The sequence below is a fragment of the Lipophrys pholis genome (assembly GCF_963383615.2).
Source record: "Lipophrys pholis genome assembly, chromosome: 1".
NCBI lineage: Eukaryota > Metazoa > Chordata > Actinopteri > Blenniiformes > Blenniidae > Lipophrys > Lipophrys pholis.
Genome location: NC_137635.1, coordinates 26,173,578 through 26,191,477, shown reverse-complemented (window position 1 = coordinate 26,191,477; position 17,900 = coordinate 26,173,578). Strand labels below are relative to the sequence as shown.

Here is a 17,900-nt window from a genome sequence, read left to right as displayed (position 1 = left end):
GGTTGTGTGGGTGTTGGTGTGGTTGTGATGTGGTTGTGTGGTTGTGGTCTTGGTGTGATGTGGTTGTGATATTGGTGTGATGTGGTTGTGGTGTGGTTGTGTGGATGTGATGGGGTTGTAATGTGGTTGTGTGGGTGTGGTGTGGTTGTGTGGATGAGATGTGGTTGTGGTGTCGTTGTGATATTGGTGTGATGGTTGTGTGGTTGTGGTGTGGTTGTGATGTGGGTGTGGTGGTGTGGGCGTGGTGTGATGTGGTTGTGATATTGGTGTGATGTGTGGGTGTGGTTTCGGGGTGGGTGTGGTGTAGTTGTGATGTGGGTGTGTGATTGTGGTGTGGTTGTGATGTGGTTGTGGTTTCGGGATGGTTGTGGGCATGGTGTGGGTGTGGTGTGGATGTGGTTGTGATGTGGGTGTAGTTGTGATATTCGTGTGATGTGGTTGTGTGGTGTGGTTGTGATGTGGGTGTGGTTGTGTGGTGTGGATGTGATGTGGTTGTGGTGTGGTCGTGATATTGGAGTGATGTGGTTGTGTGTGGTTGTTGTGTGGATGTGGTTGTGATGTGGTTGTGTGGTTGTGGTGTGGGTGTTGTTGTGATGTGGTTGTGTAGGTGTGGTGTGGATGTGATTTGGGTGTGGTTGTGATGTGGTTGTGTGGGTGTTGGTGTGGTTGTGATGTGGTTGTGTGGTTGTGGTCTTGGTGTGATGTGGTTGTGATATTGGTGTGATGTGGTTGTGGTGTGGTTGTGTGGATGTGATGGGGTTGTAATGTGGTTGTGTGGGTGTGGTGTGGTTGTGTGGATGAGATGTGGTTGTGGTGTGGTTGTGATATTGGTGTGATGGTTGTGTGGTTGTGGTGTGGTTGTGATGTGGGTGTGGTGGTGTGGGCGTGGTGTGATGTGGTTGTGATATTGGTGTGATGTGTGGGTGTGGTTGTGGTGTGGTTGTGTGGATGTGATGTGGTTGTAATGTGGTTGTGTGGTCGTGGTGTGATTGTGTGGATGAGATGTGGTTGTGGTGTGGTTGTGATATTGGTGTGATGTGGGTGTGATGGTTGTGTGGTGTGATGTAGGTGTGGTGGTGTGGGCGTGGTGTGATGTGGTTGTGATATTGGTGTGGTGTGGTTGTGTGGATGTGATGGGGTTGTAATGTGGTTGTGTGGGTGTGGTGTGGTTGTGTGGATGAGATGTGGTTGTGGTGTGGTTGTGATATTGGTGTGATGGTTGTGTGGTTGTGGTGTGGTTGTGATGTGGGTGTGGTGGTGTGGGCGTGGTGTGATGTGGTTGTGATATTGGTGTGATGTGTGGGTGTGGTTGTGTGGATGTGATGTGGTTGTGTGGGTGTGGTCGTGGTGTGGTTGTGTGGATGAGATGTGGTTGTGGTGTGGTTGTGATATTGGTGTGATGTGGGTGTGATGGTTGTGTGGTGTGATGTGGGTGTGGTGGTGTGAGCGTGGTGTGATGTGGTTGTGATATTGGTGTGATGTGTGGGTGTGGTTGTGGTGTGGTTGTGTGGATGTGATGTGGTTGTGATATTGGTGTGATGTGGTTGTGATTTGGTTGTGATGTGGTTGTAATGTGGTTGTGTGATGTGGTTGTGATATTGGTGTGATGTGGTTGTGTGGGAGTGGTTGTGTGGATGTGATGTGATGTGGGTGTGGTGGTGTGGGCGTGGTGTGATGTGGTTGTGATATTGGTGTTGTGTGGTTGTGGTGTGGTTGTGTGGATGTGATGTGGGTGTAATGTGGTTGTGTGGGTGTGGTCGTGGTGTGGTTGTGTGGATGAGATGTGGTTGTGGTGTGGTTGTGATATTGGTGTGATGTGGGTGTGGTGGTGTGGACGTGGTGTGGGTGTGATGCGGTTGTGTGGGTGTGGATGTGATGTGATGTGGTTGTGGTGTGGTTGTGTGGGTGTGATGTGGTTGTGTGGGTGTGATGTGGTTGTGTGGGTGTGATGTGGTTGTGTGGTTGTGGATATGATGTGGGTGTGGTTGTGGTGTGGTTGTGATATTGGTGTGATATGGTTGTGTGGGTGTGGTTGTGATGTGGTTGTGGTGTGGTTGTGATATTGGTGTGATGCGGTTGTGATGTGGTGTGACTCGGGGTGACTTCCTGTTTCCTGTGCTGCGGCAGGAGTGACGATGGCGTACGTGAACCCGAGCCTGACGGGTCACAAGACGGCGGCCAGCGTTGACGCCCGTCAGAGGGAGTACCTGCTGGACATGATCCCCTCTCGCTCCTCCGTCTCGCAGACCGCCAACACCTGGAAGTGACCGAAGCCACGCCCCCTCTGCCCCACAGCGCCCCTGCAGGACTCGGCGAGCAGTTACAGTCTGGAGGAGTGAAACGTTCCCTGGTCTTCTTTGTTCTTTTCTTCTAGTTTTCTTCTGTTGTTCATTTTGAGGTTTAGTTTTTTTATGATTTTTCAGAAAGAATTTGGACGACTTGTACTTGAGCTCTGTTTAACGAAACCAGTTACTGTCTGCTGGAAGTACTCTGATTACATGAGTCCTCAGGTCTTTCTGCCATGAGTTGGGTCCCATGACCTCCACCTGGACTCACATTCAAAACTTTGATTTGGTTTGGGAGTTTTGAGTTTTTGTATTTATTTTGTTTGCTCTTCTGTTTGAAGACTTTCTTGTTGCTTTAGATGAACAGCATGTCGACCCTCCGTCACTCTGCACCTCTGCTCCACTCGCTCCATGTCACTGCTCCACCCGCCTGTACTTTATTTCATCCAGTTGACTGTAGCGTTGTTCTGAGCTGGAGAGCCTCACCGATTCTCTACCTTTATTACTTTGTACAAACTTATGTTAAAGTTTATTTGCTTTACTTTTTCCTAGATTCCTTAAAGAAAGAATAAAAATTATACATTTTAATCATTTGCTGTAATTTTATTTTTAAATCTTTTTTTACAATTCTTTTTCCCACTTAAACCTCGTGGAGGAACTCACGTTCACTCTGTTCCAGCTGCGCTTCCTTTTCCATCCAGATGGTCTGTTTCCTTTACATTTGTTATTTCTGAAGAGGAGGAACCTGCAGAACCAGACCCAGAGGAGGAGGAACCTGCAGAACCAGACCCAGAGGAGGAGGTACCTGCTGAACCAGACCCAGAGGAGGAGGAACCTGCAGAACCAGACCCAGAGGAGGAGGAACCTGCAGAACCAGACCCAGAGGAGGAGGTACCTGCAGAACCAGACCCTGAGGAGGCGGTACCTGCTGAACCAGACCCAGAGGAGGAGGAACCTGCTGAACCAGACTAGGAGGAGGAACTTGAAGAACCAGACTCAGAGGAGGAGATTTTCTATAGAAAGTCCAAGGTAGGTGAGTGAGAAAGGAAAGAAGCTCAGTGTAGCTCCTCCATCAGTCTAAACCATCAGTACACCATCAGTCTAAACCTCCATCAGTCTAAACCTCCATCAGTAAAGCTGGGTCCACACTGCAGCTGACACCCCCCCACAGCCAGAGCGTCACCGTGCAGGAACAGGAAGTGAGGAGAGCCCTGAGGGCAGTGAACTCCCCAAAGCTGCAGGACCTGACGGAGTAACTGGAAGGGGTTTACACCAGCTTCTTTAACTAGTCTCTCTGCCAGTGCTCCACCCTGCTTAAAGTCCTCCACCACCATCCCACTGCCAGTGCTCCATCCCATCCTGATGAATGTCCTGGTGGAGCTTCTTTTACCAGCCGGGACATGATGGAGCTTCTTTTACCAGCCGGACATGGTGGAGCTTCTTTTACCAGCCGGACATGGTGGAGCTTCTTTTACCAGCCGGACATGGTGGAGCTTCTTTTACCAGCCGGACATGGTGGAGCTTCTTTTACCAGCCGGGACACGATGGTACTTTACTATCTTTGATTATATTAGTTTGACAAACTATACTTGTGCTATTAAACTCCTATGACCTTTTATATTTTCACCTTTGCTGTTTCGTCCATTTCTTTTATACTGACAGTTCCTCTTTTCCACTGCTGCCATCTGCTTGATAAATAGACTCCAGTCGCCCTCTACTGGTGCAAGGCCATATTACACTGACCTCTGATTATACTCTGTAAATCTGATTTTACTGTCAAATAGTGTTGTTCCGATACCAATTTTGTGTCTCGATACCGATACTTGCCTATATGTTTAAAAAAGATGTGGCCTGTTTTTCTTCCAGTTCTTAAGAACTGCATCCTCACTTGGTTGTATGAATCTTTGCTATCAGGGCTTCGTCCGGCTGCTCAACCTTTGTGAAACAGGACAAAAACAGCGACACAGGAAATGGAGGACAACTTCTTTATTTCCTACCTGGTATGGGTGAGACTGAAAAAAGAATCAACTTTTCTTAAACCTGAGTTTTAGCTCACGAATGCCAAAAAATAGTGCAATATCCATGTACCAGTAAATACATGTAAAACTGTAGTGCAACCGCAGTTCAATTTAAATTAAAATAGTATAGATATGAGGTATCAGACAGTGCAAACAGAATGTAGTAATATAAATATAAGAGTATTTTGAACTTTAGTGCCCTATCACAAAAACTTCCAAATCCACTCAAAAAACTAAAACAAGCAGTGACAAAATAAAGGTCACATTAGTGACAATGACAGATGTCACCTAGTAACAACACCTGGTGTTTTATTAGTCCTTCTTGAGCTTCAAGAACATTTACAGGTTCTTCTTTAAGAAGATGACTGTTTCTCTTCTCATGCAGTCGGTTAGAAGCTGTGCTGACAGTCCCTCACTATCTACACTAGCAGAGGGAGAATCACTATCTACACTAGCAGAGGGAGAATCACTATCTACACTAGCAGAGGGAGAATCACTATCTACACTAGCAGAGGGAGAATCACTATCTAAACTAGCAGAGGGATCACGGAGAATCACGATCTACACTAGTAGAGGGAGCACGGAGAATCACGACCTACACTAGTAGAGGGAGAATCACTATCTACACTAGCAGAGGGAGAATCACTATCTACACTCGTAGAGCGAGAATCACTATCTACACTAGAAGAGGGAGAATCATTATCTACACTCATAGAGGGAGAATCACGATCTACACTCGTAGAGGGAGCATGGAGAATCACGATCTACACTCGTAGAGGGAGAATCACTATCTACACTAGAAGAGGGAGAATCATTATCTACACTAGCAGGGGGAGCACGGAGAATCACTATCTACACTAGTAGAGGGAGAATCACTATCTACACTAGTAGAGGGAGCGTGGAGAAAAACAATCTACACTAGTAGAGGGAGAATCACTACACTAGTAGAGGGAGAATCACTATCTTCACTCGTAGAGGGAGAATCACTATCTACACTAGAAGAGGGAGAATCATTATCTACACTAGTAGAGGGAGAATCACTATCTACACTAGCAGAGGGAGAATCACAATCTACACTAGCAGAGGGAGCACGGAGAATCACTATCTAAACTAGCAGAGGGATAATCACTATCTACACTAGCAGAGGGAGCACGGAGAATCACTATCTACACTAGCAGAGGGATAATCACTATCTACACTAGCAGAGGGAGCACGGAGAATCACTATCTACACTAGTAGAGGGAGCACGGAGAATCACTATCTAAACTAGCAGAGGGATAATCACTATCTACACTAGCAGAGGGAGCACGGAGAATCACTATCTACACTAGTAGAGGGAGAATCACAATCTACACTAGTAGAGGGACAATCACTATCTTCACTCGTAGAGGGAGAATCACTATCTACACTAGCAGAGGGAGAATCACAATCTACACTAGTAGAGGGAGAATCACTATCTACACTAGCAGAGGGAGAATCACAATCTACACTAGTAGAGGGACAATCACTATCTTCACTCGTAGAGGGAGAATCACTCTCTACACTAGTAGAGGGAGAAAAACAATCTACACTAGTAGAGGGAGAATCACTATCTTCACTCGTAGAGGGAGCATGGAGAATCACGATCTACACTCGTAGAGGGAGAATCACTATCTACACTAGTAGAGGGAGAATCACTATCTACACTAGAAGAGGGAGAATCATTATCTGCACTAGCAGGGGGAGCACGGAGAATCACTATCTACACTAGTAGAGGGAGCACGGAGAACCACTATCTACACTCGCAGGGGGAGCACGGAGAATCACTATCTATACTAGCAGAAGGAGCATGGAGAATCACTATCTACACTAGCAGAGGGAGAATCACTATCTTCACTCGTAGAGGGAGAAACACTATCTACACTAGTAGAGGGAGAATCACTATCTACACTAGTAGAGGGAACATGGAGAACCTTAGCAGCACTAACAGCCAAGCAGGGGAACCGTTCCTGATGCTTTGCCCAGAAGAGGAATGGGCACTCTCAGCGGTGGATTGTTTTCTCAGCCAGATGTCTGGACCTGGACCTGGACCTGGACCTGGACTTGGACCTGGGCCACGGTGCTGCTGGGCCCACGTTGTACATCATACTCATGCAGGACTTCTTCATAAAGGCCTTTAAAGCAGCTCTTGCTCCGCCTCCACCCGTGGGGCTGGGCTAGCCGGCTCTGCCGCCTCAGTGGTGGATGTCTGCTCTTGTCTTGACTCCTCCATTGTCTCCACCTCTTGGGTCAGTGCACTCTTTGCAAGCTTGCTGCTTTCTGCACTTGTGAAGTATCTACAGTAACACAGTAAACAAAATGTGTGTTTAAAAAACAGCTTATTTCTCTCGTTCTTCATAGTGGGACATATAGGGACATAGTGGGACATAGAGGGACAAGGGCTCGATAGTTACATCATGAATAATATAATAATATGTGTATTTGTTGTAGAGCAAGGTGCAGCATGCAGCATTTGGACATCTAAAATACCATCACTGTTTAAAGTTAGACATCTACATTTTTATATAAATTATTGTACTTCATATCATTCAAGAAGAACTAGCCTCATGTACTCGGTTGATGTGATCACGCAGTGATATTTGCAGTAACTTCCACACTAACACAGAATGTTGAACTTTACACTGACCAGCACACAGTGAGACATACCTGTCTTTGTGACCCAGGTCGAAGAGGCTTGTGACGGCATACAGGGGCTGTGTCTCAATGTGTCCCAATGTGTCTCAATGTGTCTCAATGTGTCTCAAACCTAATGCTCCTCCACCCCTGCCTAATACCCTCCCTACTCCTACCTAATGCTCCTCCACCCCTGCCTAACCCCCCTCCACCCCTGCCTAACACCCTCCCCACTCCTACCTAATGCTCCTCCACCCCTGCCTAATGCCCTCCCCACTCCTACCTAATGCTCCTCCACCCCTGCCTAACACCCTCCCTACTCCTACCTAATGCTCCTCCACCCCTGCCTAACCCCCCTCCACCCCTGCCTAATACCCTCCCTACTCCTACCTAATGCTCCTCCACCCCTGCCTAACCCCCCTCCACCCCTTCCAAATACCCTCTCCACTCCTACCTAATGCTCCTCCGCCCCTGCCTAACACCCTCCCCAGTCCTACCTAATACTCCTCCACCCCTGCCTAATGCCCTCCCCACTCCTCCCTAACGCCCCTCCACCCCAACTAACACCCCTCCACCCCTGCCTAACGCCCTTCCCACTCAAACCTAACGCCCCTCCACCCCATCCCAAACCCACCCCACTCAAACCTAACGCCCCTCCACCCTGCCTAATACCCTCCCCACTCCTACCTAATGCTCCTCCACCCCTGCCTAACGCCCCTCCACCCCTGCCTAACACCCCTCCACCCCTGCCGAATACCCTTCCCACTCAAACCTAACGCCCCTCCACCCCTAACTAACGCCCCTCCACCCCTGCCTAACGCCCTCCCCACTCCTACCTAATGCTCCTCCACCCCTGCCTAACGCCCCTCCACCCTGCCTAACGCCCTTCCACCCCTGCCTAATACCCTCCCCACTCCTACCTAATGCTCTTCCACCCCTGCCTAACGCCCCTCCACCCATGCCTAATACCTTTCACAATCAAACTTAACGCCCCTCCACCCCTGCCTAACGCCCTCCCCACTCCTACCTAATGCCCCTCCACCCTGCCTAACGCCCTCCCCACTCCTACCTAATGCTCCTCCACCCCTGCCTAACGCCCCTCCACCCCTGCCTAATACCCTCCCCACTCAAACCTAATGCCCCTCCACCCTGCCTAACGCCCTCCCCACTCCTACCTAATGCTCCTCCACCCCTGCCTAACGCCCCTCCACCCTGCCTAACGCCCTCCCCACTCCTACCTAATGCTCCTCCACCCCTGCCTAATGCTCCTCCACCCCTGCCTAACACCCCTCCACCCCTGCTGAATACCCTTCCCACTCAAACCTAACGCCCCTCCACCCCTGCCTAACCCCCCCCCCAACAGAGAAAGGTCAGAAGTTTATAATCAGCAGGCCTCCAGGTCTTCCTTCTGAGGTAGGAGGGTGAGGACTGCTCTCCGTTTCCTCCAGACAAACTGTCTCTGAGGACTTCCAGAAGATCCTCCCAAGCGTTATGAAAGTCTACAGCACACGTGTCGAACTCCAGGCCTCGAGGGCCGCAGCCCTGCACGTTTTGCATGTCTCCCAGCTTCAACACAGCTGATTGCAATGAGCAGCTCGTTATCTGGCTTTGTGCTGAATGTGGTGATGAACCATCAGGACATTCAGGGGAGGGAGACATTGAAAACGTGCAGGGCTGCGGCCCACGAGGATCTGAGTTTGACACCCCTGGTCTACAGGAAGACCATCCATGCCTGGAGTCTTGCTGTTCTCCACGCTGTTCAGCGCCACCTGCAGGTCTTGTAATGTCAGTAGGTGCTCCAGGTCTGTGTGGTTTTCTGCTGACACTTGTGGCAGGTTGTCAAGGAGGAACTCCGATGTCACCAGAGCGTCTCCATGCTCACTGCCATACAGCCCTGAGAAGAAATCCACAGCTCTCCTCCTGATCTCTGCTGCTTCGGTCAGCTGTTCTCAGGCAGTGGGCCAGTCGATCTTGACCATTCTTCTCCAGGGAAAAGAAGAACTTTGATGGAGTGTCCACTTCAGCCATATTTTGGACCGGTGATGGAACAGCGCCCCCTGTGGTCTAATCCTCAGCAGATCTGCTAAATGTTCTTTTTGATTTTGAAAGCTTGAAAAGGGCTTCGATCTGTGGAGCTCCATGAATCTTCCAACTCCACTGTATTGATCTCTACATTTCGAATCGAGTGTCTGAGCTCTCTGGTGACATTGAAAATATACTGGATACAAAACTGCTGGATTTTCACTTTCTTGATGTTCTCCATTGCTGCAAGGAGGTTTTTCTAGACCTCCATTGCTGCAAGATGTGTGGAAACCTTGGTATCGTCTCCAAAATGAAGAACCATTGGTATCGTCTCCAGAGTGTAGAAACATTGGTATCGTCTCCAGAGTTGAGAAACATTTGTATCGTCTCCAGAGTGTAGAACCTTGGTATCGTCTCCAGAGTGTAGAAACTCTGTATCGTCTCCAGAGTGTAGAAACATTTGTATCGTCTCCAGAGTGTAGAACCTTAGTATCGTCTCCAGAGTTTAGAAACATTGGTATCGTCTCCAGAGTGTAGAAACCTTGGTATCGTCTCCAGAGTGTAAAACCTTGGTATCGTCTCCAGAGTGTAGAAACATTGGTATCGTCTCCAGAGTGTAAAAACATGGTATCATCTCCAGAGTGTAGAACCTTGGTATCGCCTCCAGAGTGTAGAACCTTGGTATCGTCTCCAGAGTTTAGAAACATTGGTATCGTCTCCAGAGTGTAGAAACTTGCTATCGCCTCCAGAGTGTAGAAACTCTGTATCGTCTCCAGAGTGTAGAAACTTGGTATCATCTCCAGAGTGTAGAACCTTGGTATCGCCCCCAGAGTGTATAACCTTGGTATCGTCTCCAGAGTTTAGAAACATTGAAATCGTCTCCAGAGTGTAGAAACATTGGTATCGTCTCCAGAGTGTAGAAACTTGGTATCGCCTCCAGAGTGTAGAAACATTGGTATCGTCTCCAGAGTGGAGAAACATTGGCATCGTCTCCAGAGTGTAGAACATTGGCATCGTCTCCAGAGTGTAGAAAAATTGGTATCGTCTCCAGAGTGTAGAACCTTGGTATCGTCTCCAGACTGTAGAAACATTGGTATCGCCTCCAGAGTGTAGAAACATTGGTATCGTCTCCAGAGTGTAGAAACATTGGTATCGTCTCCAGAGTGTAGAACCTTGGTATCGTCTCCAGAGTGTAGAAACATTGGTATCGTCTCCAGAGTGTAAAAACTTGGTATCGTCTCCAGAGTGTAGAACCTTGGTATCGCCTCCAGAGTGTAGAAACCTTGGTATCGTCTCCAGAGTGTAGAAACATTGGTATCGTCTCCAGAGTGTAGAACCTAGGGATCGCCTCCAGAGTGTAGAATCTTGGTATCGTCTCCAGAGTGTAGAAACCTTGGTATCGTCTCCAGAGTGTAGAACCTTGGTATCGCCTCCAGAGTGTAGAACCTTGGTATCGTCTCCAGAGTGTAGAAACATTTGTATCGTCTCCAGAGTGTAGAACCTTGGTATCGTCTCCAGAGTGTAGAAACATTGGTATCGTCTCCAGAGTGTAGAACCTTGGTATCGTCTCCAGAGTGTAGAAACATTGGTATCGTCTCCAGAGTGTAGAAACCTTGGTATCGTCTCCAGAGTGTAAAACCTTGGTATCGTCTCCAGAGTGTAGAAACATTGGTATTGTCTCCAGAGTGTAGAACCTTGGTATCGTCTCCAGAGTGTAGAAACTCTGTATCGTCTCCAGAGTGTAGAACCTTGGTATCGTCTCCAGAGTGTAGAACCTTGGTATCGTCTCCAGAGTGTAAAACATTTGTATTGTCTCCAGAGTGTAGAAACATTGGTATCGCCTCCAGAGTGTAGAACCTTGGTATCGTCTCCAGAGTTTAGAAACCTTGGTATTGTCTCCAGAGTGTAAAACCTTGGTATCGTCTCCAGAGTGTAGAAACTTGGTATCGTCTCCAGAGTGTAGAACCTTGGTATCGCCTCCAGAGTGTAAAACATTTGTATTGTCTCCAGAGTGTAGAAACATTGGTATCGCCTCCAGAGTGTAGAACCTTGGTATCGTCTCCAGAGTGTAGAAACTCTGTATCATCTCCAGAGTGTAGAACCTTGGTATCGTCTCCAGAGTGTAGAAACCTTGGTATCGTCTCCAGAGTGTAAAACCTTGGTATCGTCTCCAGAGTGTAGAAACATTGGTATCGTCTCCAGAGTGTAAAACCTTGGTATCATCTCCAGAGTGTAGAACCTTGGTATCGCCTCCAGAGTGTAGAACCTTGGTATCGTCTCTAGAGTTTAGAAACATTGGTATCGTCTCCAGAGTGTAGAAACATTGGTATCGTCTCCAGAGTGTAGAAACTTGGTATCGCCTCCAGAGTGTAGAAACTCTGTATCGTCTCCAGATTGTAGAAACTTGGTATCATCTCCAGAGTGTAGAACCTTGGTATCGCCCCCAGAGTGTAGAAACTTGGTATCGTCTCCAGAGTTTAGAAACATTGAAATCGTCTCCAGAGTGTAGAAACATTGGTATCGTCTCCAGAGTGTAGAAACTTGGTATCGCCTCCAGAGTGTAGAAACATTGGTATCGTCTCCAGAGTGTAGAACCTTGGTATCGTCTCCAGAGTGGAGAAACATTGGTATTGTCTCCAGAGTGTAGAAAAATTGGTATCGCCTCCAGAGTGTAGAACCTTGGTATTGTCTCCAGAGTGTAGAAACTCTGTATCGTCTCCAGAGTGTAGAAACTTGGTATCATCTCCAGAGTGTAGAACCTTGGTATCGCCTCCAGAGTGTAGAACCTTGGTATCGTCTCCAGAGTTTAGAAACATTGGTATCGTCTCCAGAGTGTAGAACCTTGGTATCGTCTCCAGAGTTTAGAAATATTGGTATCGTCTCCAGAGTGTAGAAACATTGGTATCGTCTCCAAAGTGTAGAAACTTGGTATCGTCTCCAGAGTGTAGAAACATTGGTATCGTCTCCAGAGTGTAAAAACTTGGTATAGTCTCCAGAGTGTAGAACCTTGGTATCGTCTCCAGAGTGTAGAAACCTTGGTATCGCCTCCAGAGTGTAGAAACATTGGTATCGTCTCCAGAGTGTAAAACCTTGATATCGTCTCCAGGGTGTAGAAACATTGGTATCGTCTCCAGAGTGTAGAACCTTTGTATCGTCTCCAGAGTGTAGAAACTTGGTATCATCTCAAGAAGTGTAGAACCTTGGTATCGCCTCCAGAGTGTAGAACCTTGGTATCGTCTCCAGAGTGTAGAAACATTGGTATCGTCTCCAGAGTGTAGAAACATTGGTATCGTCTCCAGAGTGTAGAAACTTGGTATCGCCTCCAGAGTGTAGAAACTTGGTATCGCCTCCAGAGTGTAGAAACATTGGTATCGTCTCCAGAGTGTAGAACCTTGGTATCGTCTTCAGAGTGTAGAAACATTGGCATCGTCTCCAGAGTGTAGAACATTGGCATCGTCTCCAGAGTGTAGAAACATTGGTATCGTCTCCAGAGTGTAGAACCTTGGTATCGTCTCCAGACTGTAGAAACATTGGTATCGCCTCCAGAGTGTAGAAACATTGGTATCGTCTCCAGAGTGTAAAAACTTGGTATCGTCTCCAGAGTGTAGAAACATTGGCATCGTCTCCAGAGTGTAGAACATTGGCATCGTCTCCAGAGTGTAGAAACATTGGTATCGTCTCCAGAGTGTAGAACCTTGGTATCGTCTCCTGACTGTAGAAACATTGGTATCGTCTCCAGAGTGAAGAACCTTGGTATCGTCTCCAGAGTTTAGAAACTTTGGTATCGTCTCCAGAGTGTAGAAACCTTGGTATCGTCTCCAGAGTGTAGAACCTTGGTATCGTCTCCAGAGTGTAGAAACCTTGGTATCGCCTCCAGAGTGTAGAAACATTGGTATCGTCTCCAGAGTGTAAAACCTTGATATCGTCTCCAGGGTGTAGAAACTTGGTATCGCCTCCAGAGTGTAGAAACATTGGTATCGTCTCCAGAGTGTAGAACCTTTGTATCGTCTCCAGAGTGTAGAAACTTGGTATCATCTCAAGAAGTGTAGAACCTTGGTATCGCCTCCAGAGTGTAGAACCTTGGTATCGTCTCCAGAGTGTAGAAACATTGGTATCGTCTCCAGAGTGTAGAAACATTGGTATCGTCTCCAGAGTGTAGAAACTTGGTATCGCCTCCAGAGTGTAGAAACTTGGTATCGCCTCCAGAGTGTAGAAACATTGGTATCGTCTCCAGAGTGTAGAACCTTGGTATCGTCTTCAGAGTGTAGAAACATTGGCATCGTCTCCAGAGTGTAGAACATTGGCATCGTCTCCAGAGTGTAGAAACATTGGTATCGTCTCCAGAGTGTAGAACCTTGGTATCGTCTCCAGACTGTAGAAACATTGGTATCGCCTCCAGAGTGTAGAAACATTGGTATCGTCTCCAGAGTGTAAAAACTTGGTATCGTCTCCAGAGTGTAGAAACATTGGCATCGTCTCCAGAGTGTAGAACATTGGCATCGTCTCCAGAGTGTAGAAACATTGGTATCGTCTCCAGAGTGTAGAACCTTGGTATCGTCTCCTGACTGTAGAAACATTGGTATCGTCTCCAGAGTGAAGAACCTTGGTATCGTCTCCAGAGTTTAGAAACTTTGGTATCGTCTCCAGAGTGTAGAAACCTTGGTATCGTCTCCAGAGTGTAGAACCTTGGTATCGTCTCCAGAGTGTAGAAACCTTGGTATCGCCTCCAGAGTGTAGAAACATTGGTATCGTCTCCAGAGTGTAAAACCTTGATATCGTCTCCAGGGTGTAGAAACTTGGTATCGCCTCCAGAGTGTAGAAACATTGGTATCGTCTCCAGAGTGTAGAACCTTGGTATCGTCTCCAGAGTGGAGAAACATTGGCATCGTCTCCAGAGTGTAGAACATTGGCATCGTCTCCAGAGTGTAGAAACATTGGTATCGTCTCCAGAGTGTAGAACCTTGGTATCGTCTCCAGACTGTAGAAACATTGGTATCGCCTCCAGAGTGTAGAAACATTGGTATCGTCTCCAGAGTGTAGAACCTTGGTATCGTCTCCAGAGTGTAGAACCTTGGTATCGTCTCCAGAGTGTAAAACATTGGTATTGTCTCCAGAGTGTAGAAAAATTGGTATCGCCTCCAGAGTGTAGAACCTTGGTATTGTCTCCAGAGTGTAGAAACTCTGTATCGTCTCCAGAGTGTAGAAACTTGGTATCATCTCCAGAGTGTAGAAACATTGGTATCGTCTCCAGAGTGTAGAACCTTGGTATCGTCTCCAGACTGTAGAAACATTGGTATCGCCTCCAGAGTGTAGAAACATTGGTATCGTCTCCAGAGTGTAGAACCTTGGTATCGTCTCCAGAGTGTAGAACCTTGGTATCGTCTCCAGAGTGTAAAACATTGGTATTGTCTCCAGAGTGTAGAAAAATTGGTATCGCCTCCAGAGTGTAGAACCTTGGTATTGTCTCCAGAGTGTAGAAACTCTGTATCGTCTCCAGAGTGTAGAAACTTGGTATCATCTCCAGAGTGTAGAACCTTGGTATCGCCTCCAGAGTGTAGAACCTTGGTATCGTCTCCAGAGTTTAGAAACATTGGTATCGTCTCCAGAGTGTAGAAACATTGGTATCGTCTCCAGAGTGTAGAAACTTGGTATCGCCTCCAGAGTGTAGAAACTCTGTATCGTCTCCAGAGTGTAGAAACTTGGTATCATCTCCAGAGTGTAGAACCTTGGTATCGCCTCCAGAGTGTAGAACCTTGGTATCGTCTCCAGAGTTTAGAAACATTGGTATCGTCTCCAGAGTGTAGAAACATTGGTATCGTCTCCAAAGTGTAGAAACTTGGTATCGTCTCCAGAGTGTAGAAACATTGGTATCGTCTCCAGAGTGTATAAAATTGGTATCGTCTCCAGAGTGTAGAACCTTGGTATCGTCTCCAGAGTGTAGAAACCTTGGTATCGCCTCCAGAGTGTAGAAACATTGGTATCGTCTCCAGAGTGTAAAACCTTGATATCGTCTCCAGGGTGTAGAAACATTGGTATCGTCTCCAGAGTGTAGAACCTTGGTATCGCCTCCAGAGTGTAGAACCTTGGTATCGTCTCCAGAGTGTAGAAACATTGGTATCGTCTCCAGAGTGTAGAAACATTGGTATCGTCTCCAGAGTGTAGAAACTTGGTATCGCCTCCAGAGTGTAGAAACATTGGTATTATCTCCAGAGTGTAGAACCTTGGTATCGTCTCCAGAGTGTAGAAACATTGGCATCGTCTCCAGAGTGTAGAACATTGGCATCGTCTCCAGAGTGTAGAAACATTGGTATCGTCTCCAGAGTGTAGAAACATTGGTATCGTCTCCAGAGTGTAGAACCTTGGTATCGTCTCCAGACTGTAGAAACATTGGTATCGCCTCCAGAGTGTAGAAACATTGGTATCGTCTCCAGAGTGTAAAAACTTGGTATCGTCTCCAGAGTGTAGAAACATTGGCATCGTCTCCAGAGTGTAGAACATTGGCATCGTCTCCAGAGTGTAGAAACATTGGTATCGTCTCCAGAGTGTAGAACCTTGGTATCGCCTCCAGAGCGTAGAAACATTGGCATCGTCTCCAGAGTGTAGAAACATTGGTATTGTCTCCAGAGTGTAGAACCTTGGTATCGTCTCCAGACTGTAGAAACATTGGTATCGTCTCCAGACTGTAGAAACATTGGTATCGTCTCCAGAGTGTAGAAACTTGGTATCGCCTCCAGAGTGTAGAAACATTGGTATCGTCTCCAGAGTGTAGAACCTTGGTATCATCTCCAGAGTGGAGAAACATTGGCATCGTCTTCAGAGTGTAGAACACTGGCATCGTCTCCAGAGTGTAGAAACATTGGTATCGTCTCCAGAGTGTAGAACCTTGGTATCGTCTCCAGACTGTAGAAACATTGGTATCGCCTCCAGAGTGTAGAAACATTGGTATCGTCTCCAGAGTGTAGAAACATTGGTATCGTCTCCAGAGTGTAGAACCTTGGTATCGTCTCCAGAGTGTAAAACATTGGTATTGTCTCCAGAGTGTAGAAAAATTGGTATCGCCTCCAGAGTGTAGAACCTTGGTATTGTCTCCAGAGTGTAGAAACTCTGTATCGTCTCCAGAGTGTAGAAACTTGGTATCATCTCCAGAGTGTAGAACCTTGGTATCGCCTCCAGAGTGTAGAACCTTGGTATCGTCTCCAGAGTTTAGAAACATTGGTATCGTCTCCAGAGTGTAGAACCTTGGTATCGTCTCCAGAGTTTAGAAACATTGGTATCGTCTCCAGAGTGTAGAAACATTGGTATCGTCTCCAAAGTGTAGAAACTTGGTATCGTCTCCAGAGTGTAGAAACATTGGTATCGTCTCCAGAGTGTAAAAACTTGGTATAGTCTCCAGAGTGTAGAACCTTGGTATCGTCTCCAGAGTGTAGAAACCTTGGTATCGCCTCCAGAGTGTAGAAACATTGGTATCGTCTCCAGAGTGTAAAACCTTGGTATCGTCTCCAGGGTGTAGAAACATTGGTATCGTCTCCAGAGTGTAGAACCTTTGTATCGTCTCCAGAGTGTAGAAACTTGGTATCATCTCCAGAGTGTAGAACCTTGGTATCGCCTCCAGAGTGTAGAACCTTGGTATCGTCTCCAGAGTGTAGAAACATTGGTATCGTCTCCAGAGTGTAGAAACATTGGTATCGGCTCCAGAGTGTAGAAACTTGGTATCGCCTCCAGAGTGTAGAAACTTGGTATCGCCTCCAGAGTGTAGAAACATTGGTATCGTCTCCAGAGTGTAGAACCTTGGTATCGTCTCCAGAGTGTAGAAACATTGGCATCGTCTCCAGAGTGTAGAACATTGGCATCGTCTCCAGAGTGTAGAAACTTGGTATCATCTCCAGAGTGTAGAACCTTGGTATCGCCTCCAGAGTGTAGAACCTTGGTATCGTCTCCAGAGTTTAGAAACATTGGTATCGTCTCCAGAGTGTAGAACCTTGGTATCGTCTCCAGAGTTTAGAAACATTGGTATCGTCTCCAGAGTGTAGAAACATTGGTATCGTCTCCAAAGTGTAGAAACTTGGTATCGTCTCCAGAGTGTAGAAACATTGGTATCGTCTCCAGAGTGTAAAAACTTGGTATAGTCTCCAGAGTGTAGAACCTTGGTATCGTCTCCAGAGTGTAGAAACCTTGGTATCGCCTCCAGAGTGTAGAAACATTGGTATCGTCTCCAGAGTGTAAAACCTTGATATCGTCTCCAGGGTGTAGAAACATTGGTATCGTCTCCAGAGTGTAGAACCTTTGTATCGTCTCCAGAGTGTAGAAACTTGGTATCATCTCCAGAGTGTAGAACCTTGGTATCGCCTCCAGAGTGTAGAACCTTGGTATCGTCTCCAGAGTGTAGAAACATTGGTATCGTCTCCAGAGTGTAGAAACATTGGTATCGGCTCCAGAGTGTAGAAACTTGGTATCGCCTCCAGAGTGTAGAAACTTGGTATCGCCTCCAGAGTGTAGAAACATTGGTATCGTCTCCAGAGTGTAGAACCTTGGTATCGTCTCCAGAGTGTAGAAACATTGGCATCGTCTCCAGAGTGTAGAACATTGGCATCGTCTCCAGAGTGTAGAAACATTGGTATCGTCTCCAGAGTGTAGAACCTTGGTATCGTCTCCAGACTGTAGAAACATTGGTATCGCCTCCAGAGTGTAGAAACATTGGTATCGTCTCCAGAGTGTAAAAACTTGGTATCGTCTCCAGAGTGTAGAAACATTGGCATCGTCTCCAGAGTGTAGAACATTGGCATCGTCTCCAGAGTGTAGAAACATTGGTATCGTCTCCAGAGTGTAGAACCTTGGTATCGTCTCCAGACTGTAGAAACATTGGTATCGCCTCCAGAGTGAAGAACCTTGGTATCGTCTCCAGAGTTTAGAAACATTGGTATCG

The 17,900-nt window shown here is 47.0% G+C and overlaps 1 protein-coding gene across 5 annotated transcripts in view; it reads left to right on the top strand.

The window, feature by feature from the left end:
* Positions 1–2,875, top strand: part of LOC308113552 (transcriptional repressor p66-alpha-like) — a 39,645-nt gene extending 36,770 nt beyond the window's left edge. For 3 of the 5 annotated variants that reach the window (XM_080469931.1, XM_080469930.1, XM_080469933.1), the window contains one exon: positions 2,128–2,875. In XM_080469931.1, coding sequence (XP_080326057.1) covers positions 2,128–2,267 — 140 coding nt within the window. In that variant the 3' untranslated portion in view covers positions 2,268–2,875. The remainder of the gene's footprint in view (positions 1–2,127) is intronic. The other 2 variants (XM_080469934.1, XM_080469932.1) reach the window with 1 other exon arrangement.
* The last annotated feature ends 15,025 nt before the right edge of the window (positions 2,876–17,900 follow it).